At 37.1% G+C, this 7441-nt stretch overlaps 1 protein-coding gene across 2 annotated transcripts; it reads right to left on the bottom strand.

The window, feature by feature from the left end:
• Positions 1 to 2936: 2936 nt before the first annotated feature.
• LOC103414852 (uncharacterized) lies at positions 2937 to 7202 on the bottom strand. Of its 2 annotated transcripts, XM_070809678.1 has the most exons (4): positions 6664 to 7123; positions 4096 to 4638; positions 3614 to 3753; positions 2937 to 3423 (listed from the first exon to the last, which is right to left on the bottom strand). In XM_070809678.1, exons 1-3 carry the CDS (start codon positions 6931 to 6933, stop codon positions 3649 to 3651), a joined length of 918 nt encoding a protein of 305 aa, XP_070665779.1. In that variant the 5' UTR covers positions 6934 to 7123; the 3' UTR covers positions 2937 to 3423; positions 3614 to 3648. The 2 variants fall into 2 exon arrangements, with proteins under 2 accessions (XP_070665779.1, XP_028946196.2); XM_029090363.2 differs by lacking the exon at positions 3614 to 3753 and having other exon boundaries at positions 6664 to 7202.
• Positions 7203 to 7441: the final 239 nt, after the last annotated feature.

The raw sequence follows: 7441 nt of genomic DNA, 5'->3' as shown, positions 1-7441 counted from the left end.
TTATGTATTTCAAGCACCTTAAAAAATTTCTCATTAATCGTTTGGCAGCCCGTATAAGGAACCGGATAGGATAAGTAATACGGATCCGGGTGTTTGGTGCAATTATGTACTAAATAGTACCCGTATTACTTAAACTGGGCCCACATCTTTTATCCGGTGTCTGCCCGGTTATTTATCCTTCCAGAAATCTCCGTATTATTTAGTCGGGTCCGCGTCCTCGCTCCATCGGTCTGGCACATCGTTCTCTTCTCACTTCCGTTGCCATCGTTCTTCTTCCTTCTTCTCCTTTCTTCTTCTCTCTCTCCTCAAACCCACTCACCAAATCGCTCAGTCGTCAATCTCAGGTTCTTCTTCCTCCTCCTTTCTTCTTCCCTTTCTCCTTTCTTCTTCTCTGCCTCTCTCCCTCCTCTTCAGTTCCTCGTCGCGGGACCCGCACGGGTTCACGTGCCATCGATCCTGGATTTGAACTAGATTCGACTGAAACCCACGTCGTCGGAGCACAAGAATTGCCTGCATTCACCTACTGCCCAACATCGCTGCAACACCGTTCAACAATATCGACAATCCAATACAACCTCTCGATAAATTGAAAATCAAATTATGGATTAAATTTGGGAAATCAGGTATCATATAGTCACTGGGAATCTCCAGTTCATATCATTACTTCAGGTAAATGTCGTTCTCACTGGGAATCTCCAGTACATTAAATTTGGGAAGTGTTGATAATCTGCAGTTTGCTATGGGTAACTGCCGTTCTCACTGGCCATTGATGCCAGCACTGACAATCCGCTTCTTCTGTATAGAGGGGGAAGATTTGCTTGAACTGGTAAGGAGAACTGGAGAAGGGAGTGAGTGAGGGTGTCTGGTGTCTGGGGGCTATGCGGTGGAGAAGATCTGGGGAGATTTTTTATTTTTACTTGTTAAAATTTGGTTTAAATAAAGGACAAATAGAAAATAGAAAATACTATCAAAGTTCAAAATCACAAACAAGATATTTTTATTTTATTTTTTATTTTGATGCATTCGGTTGTTGTGAATTTTTTTTTTTTTTTCATTAGTCATCAAATATTTTTAGTAAAAATAATATAATCCGATCTCTTATCCAGTACAGTATCAAACACATTATAAATAATACGGTTATTAATACGATACTACACCAAACGCCCGACTAATTTAGTCAGTACAGTCCGATGACAGATTATCCTATCCGACTGAAATAGTCAGTACACTCCGAGCTGCCAAACGAAGCCTAATGTTTTGGCTAGGAGGCCTACCAACATAATGACAAAGTTTTAGGTGAGCTCTTTAGTATTGAGGTCCACTATAATTAATTAGAAAACTTTATTATAATTCTTCGAAAATATTACTTTTTTATTTTAACAAACGATATTATCTACAATAAGAGAGAGAGTAGTCTCAGTCTTACAATAGGTAAGTAATAATGTGGTTCAAACTCACATTTAGCAAGAATCGAACCTTAGACTTCTCACTTACTTTTAGATTAATAACTTAATAGTAATCAACTTAATTCTACGGTCTAGTGGTATTCCGCTTCTTTTGTAAGTAAAAGGTCTTAGGTTCGATTCTCGCCAAAGGCAAATTTGAACCGCATAAATGCTAGCTCATTGTGAGATTTAGCCACTCTCCCATCCCCTAGTATAGATAATATCGTTTGGTTTAAAAAAAAAACAAAACTTAATAGCAATGCTAGGTAGACTTAATTTGCAAAATAAATAATGGGTCACCTATAAAAAAAAATAAGCATATTAATCAACACTTAGTAATAATTCAATTGTCAATTTTCATGTCATTTAGTTTAAAAAATTTAGTCTTCCGTAACATTACTCATAACTTAAATAAGATTAAAAATTACATTTAATCCCTTAACCTCATGTTTTATTTGTTTTTATAAGGTTTATCGTCATTCAGTACTACGGTCTGGTGATATTCCTCTTTACTTAGAAGTGAGAAGTCTTAGGTTCGAATCTCGTGGATGACGAATTCGATACCAAATTAGGTTGTCCATTGTGTGACTTAGCTAAACTTCTCATCTCCTTAATGTAAAAATATCGATGTACTGGAAAAAAGTAACGTCTATCATATGCATTGATTTCTTTGTTTTGATTTCATAAGGGTTTTGCATTGATTTCTTTGTTTTGATTTCATAAGGGTTACAAAACTGAAAAGTTAAACATTAAAACGAATTTTCTTTCAATGATATGCTTTGCAATTAGGAGTCATGAAGCCATATCCATGTTTCTCCATGTATTCATGCCAATCTCCGTATGCACTATTTGCGATATCTTTTCTCCTCCTAGTTGTCTCTTAATTTTTCACATCGTAGAGTAAGGTTTGTGTATCTATATATAATAATATGATTGCGTATGAATTATGTTTCTTTATGTTTTGACCTTTTGATTATGTATTGATATATCGGTACTTTTGTACCTATGCTTTTATATCCGTACTTCCTACCTATGCTCTCATACCGATATTTTTGTATAGATAGTTGCATACTTATGCTTCCATTAGGATACTTCCGTACCTATGCCTTCAGAGTGGATACAGTGATCATTTTTCTTTGCAATCAAGGTTGTTGATAAAATATGCTTAGTTTATATGATTTCATATATGTACAACTACCTTCTCACTTACCCTTTTTTTTATTAGTCTACCAATGCAAGCCTTTTTCTAAATTCCATATTAAAAAAACATCAAGTTTTATAAATAAATAAAAAGCAAACTGGCAAAAAAAAGCCGAACCGAAATGTACCAAAAGAAATCAGTTTGATTTGAGATTTGCAAAAAACCGAACTAAATAAACCCAAGCCCGCCTATGTCGGCATGTCGAAGATACTTCAGGATTTTGGAGTGTCCGTGCAACTTATGGTCAGGAAAAGCACCAACAGTATCAACTTAAAACAAAAAAAGAAACAGAACTCCAACTGATACTTTGATAATATGGTAGGAACTTAAACATTCAATGACGTCCAAATCAGTACACAAAAGTTATCATGCGCTCGCATTCAAAACACACAAATATATGACATCGGTACGTGATGGTTCGCTCAGTAGAAAAGAAAACCAACAGTAATATGCCACCAGAAACCGCCACGCCCACCAAAAATTACTACCCTACTGATTGAAGTACAAATGAAGTTACTATTTCTGTTCCAAAACTGAACTAGACTCAATACGTGGTCTTTAAGCTGACTCGGTTCCCTTCTCGGCGGTTTCCCTTGCTTCCTGTTCCTCAGATGGAGGTACTTCCTGCTCTACCTTGGCAGGCCCTGGACCAGCCGATACCTTTACCATTGACGGACGCAAAAGCCTGTCACCAAGCTTAAACCCCTTGCGAAATTCATCGATTATAACACCTTCTTCGTATTCTGAAGAGTCCTCACGCATAATCGCTTCATGCAACTGTTTGGGAAAATTGAAAGTTTCAAGGTTAGAAATTGCATAAATTCTTTGTCTTAAAAAATTTAAAGACTGCATACTGAGTGTGACGTCAAACAATCACAAGATGTAACCATTCAGTAACTTTAACATTATGTGTTCATCCGACTAATACAAAATAGGTCACATGTAGTTTTCACTCTCATGAACTCACCAAATTGGCTCGATTCAATCATGATTTGGTCTGACTTAAAACCGTACCCAGGTCTTCATCAAACCTGAACAAAATCGACTAACTACTTGATAATAATCATCTAGTAACTGATTGAATTTCGAGCCAACTTGGTATCTTACCTGCATAAAGCCAACCATAAGACACATGTCATGTTGTCAACCAACAAAACGGGACAATTCCACTCATGATTCATGAACTTATTGATCACCAAGACATAGTGTTCGTCAGGAAGAATCATATGCCTTACTGTAATTGGTGCATCCCTCCCGTAAAAGGATAAAAAGTGGGTTTATGGTTATTGAGAATCCAATTCAATGTCTTTCTCTTGTACAGATACTTATATTACTAAAGTGGATTCTTTGTTATAGACTGATCAAACAAAGAAAAAAGTTCAACGCTGAATGTCAGAATTGCTAATAAGTGTTTCACCTTTCAATACCATAAAAGGTTGAATGACTTACCAATGGATCAAAGGGCTTCCCCACCGTCTCAACAGGAACAACACCAAGAGAGTTTAAAATCTCTCCGAACTGTTTATAAATGCTCTGATAGCTATTGTTGATCTTCTCCTCTCCCTCTGTCTCCACCTTAATCTGGGTTTTAGCCCTCTCAAAATTATCCACTACAGGCAACAAACTCTCCACAACTTCCCCCTGAGCATTTGTTACCAGAGAAATGCGTTCCCTTTCTGTCCTTTTCCGGAAATTGTCAAAATCCGCACTTATTCTCAGAATACGAACCTTCTCTGCTGACAGTTCTTCGGACAAAGAAGCCACTTTCATTTCAAGTCCTATTTTCTCATCTTCAAAAGATTTTAGGAAAGATTCTATTTCAGCAACTTTTGATTCATCATTACTGGCTAAAGCTTCTTTGTATTGTTGGAGTGACGCTGTGATGGCTGAAACAGATTTTTCCTCAGCATCACCTTCACCATCATCACTCGTACCACTTTCTTCACCGTCGCTGGTACTATCTTCCACAGGAATTGCACCATCCAAAGAGTCCTGTTCCATAAATCTATTAGAAAAAGAAAGAAAACTAGGGAACTGAAAACAAATATGTCTTGAGATTTTTGGTGTGGATCACAAAGAAGTCATAATTATACAAGAATTGCAATACTTGATGCACATATAATCTTTCGTCTTTTACACTCTGTAAGTAATCTGCCAATAACCTCAGGATGAATGCTTCTTCTTTTAAAAGAAATACATTATATATATATATATATATAGAGCGAGAGAGAGAGAGAGAGAGAGAGAGAGAGAGAGAGAGAGAGAGAGAGAGAGAGAGAGAGTAGCCACTCACCACTCAACAAGTTAAATGTTTTTTGAGATGTCAATCAAAATGAGATGGTAGCAGAATCTTTGTGTTAACACGACTCACTACCCATAGAGAATCACAACCCTCATCATAATCCTAGGATCATGTGGATGACGAGCTATGATGCCCAAGAATACATGGAAAAATTAAGTGAAAAAAGAAAGTAAATTCCTTTTAGTCTTCAAAGTTCATGAGTATAAGGCCTCATTTGGTACACATGATTTGATTGGATTGGAATAGATAAGACACCATTTTAAAGGTATGTTGAAAGAAGAAATGAAAAAAGTGACCAACTTAGAGGTAGGAGAAGGATTGCTCAATAAGAAAAGTTATCCATTCCAATCCTCCCCAAAATGGGAGGATTAGATGGGAGAAGTTTTCTTCATGTCTAATCCTCTCTAATCCCCTCACACTGAAAAATCATTCTCATCTACGGTCAATATGCCTTGAATTTAGAGGGTTATCCCTCCCAATCCAATCCTTTCTACCAAACGAGAAGAGTCCAAGTTGACTGTGCAATCTTACAAACTGATTTGAAACATGAAAAACATCACTGAAAAGAGTCTCCATGTGAATTACGAATTGAAATAAGGAAAGCATCAGCCAATAGGCCCTGAAAAATTGAGTATGAACCATTCTAGGATTGACTCTGTGCTTGAATGCTAACTAATACTTTTCCCACTAGGCCAAAAAAAGTGATAATTTTCCAACTAGTTCTATACGTTTCTTATCATAAAAATCCGGGCCCAAAGTAGCCTTGTCACACCTTGTCACACATGGAATGCCTTGCGCTATGTGTTTGTTGTTACAAAGATTGATTCTATTTTACGTTAATATTAAAACATTCATCAAACTACTCACTAAACAAAGAGAAGCACTGTTTTGGTGCTGCCCGGCAAACTATAATAAAAAGCACCATAATTTCCAGCTAAAATAACACAATAAGAAGACATGATCAACACTCTCCCCAAACTATTACACAAATACACAAATGTGGACACAAAAGGGATCCTAGCCTCCCCTTTGGAGTAAATCAAGTTGAGAGGTAAGTGAGATGGGTTAGCATTAGTTAGATCAATGGCTCGATTCCATTCCGTTATAAACATCAGAAATCCTAGTGTAATTTGTTCAAAAACATTAGCTTTTTGGTTGTAGAATGCATACATTATCCAATTAACTTAGATAGTGCTATTTATACACCCATTTTACCTCTCACACACCCTTGTTAATTTTTGACAATTGATCTTCTTGAGTTCACCTGATCCGACAGCCAGCAATTAAGAGAGATGTGAGAAGTAAAAATGAACATGTGGAAAGCACTACCCTTAATTTATCATGAAATAAGCCAAGCCTTCCCCTTCCATCACTTGTTCATAAAACATGAGAAATGGTTTTCGCACACCGTCTTGCTTCTCTTCATTCTCTTTTGATTTATTCAATCCAACAATGTGCGGAAATCACTTCTCTAAAACATTATCCAATTGGTCCATAAATAAATATAATAACCAAGCCTTATCTCACTAGGCTAGATTTTGCTCCATATATAAATAAATAAATAAAATCTAATCTCATGTTAGTTTGCTTTTTGCTTTTTCGACATTGCTAATAAACCAATTTCTCAATCCATAAGTCAAAAAGATTCTGAAATTTAACAAAAAGAGATATTCTAAAAATTTCAGGAACAAAAAAATAAAATAAGTAAACAATACCTCGACTTCTTCGGCCTCCTGAACCTCCTCCTCCACCGTCCCAGCCGTCTCGGCCTCACCCTGTGAAGCCAAAGGCGCGAACTTGACGAGCCGGAGGGACGGCAAGTGAGAGAACCGGAGGGAGCTTATAGTGAGATAAGGCGTGCTGCTGCTGCTGGTTTGACTTCGCCGAAGCGAAACGTACGACGGTTTTCTAGAGTTGGGCGATGCGGCGGATGGCGGCGGTGCAAATGGCGCCGAGAAAGGTGAAGTTCGGAGGACATTGGCCATTGGAGAGGTTGCGAGAGGGGGAGAGGGATAAGGGGTGGCGATATTGAAAGGGGGAGTGGAATTAAGGATGCTTGAGTGAGAGTGGGTGAAGGGTAATGAAAAAGTTCGAATTCGATTTCTAACCGTCCGATGGGTTTTTGGTTGGCTGATCCTACGCTTTGTATCTTTTGGTATTTTTTTTGTAGATGAAGCGCCTGGACTCTCCTGGATTCAGTTTCTATTCTCTTTTCTTCTTTTTCTTTACACCAGAAGGATCCTCGCCGGATCAGGATCTAAATCCTCCAATCGCATCCGTTAATTATAATTAAAAATTATTGTAAATTTTTTTAATTTAAAATTAAATATAAATAGTATTTAGTAAAAACGGACAGCACAATATAAAATGGACGGATATGATTGGAGGCTTTCCGAAATCCTCCTCTCTCTTCTCAACAATCATTTCTCTCGTACTTTTTTACCAAATGGTAATTTAAATGTTTATGTATTTACTTAATACTACGATACATTG

Source organism: Malus domestica, chromosome 12, assembly GCF_042453785.1.
Source record: "Malus domestica chromosome 12, GDT2T_hap1".
Lineage (NCBI taxonomy): Eukaryota > Viridiplantae > Streptophyta > Magnoliopsida > Rosales > Rosaceae > Malus > Malus domestica.
The sequence above is the reverse complement of the archived record's forward strand: the minus strand, read 5'-3'. Positions and strand labels throughout refer to the sequence as shown.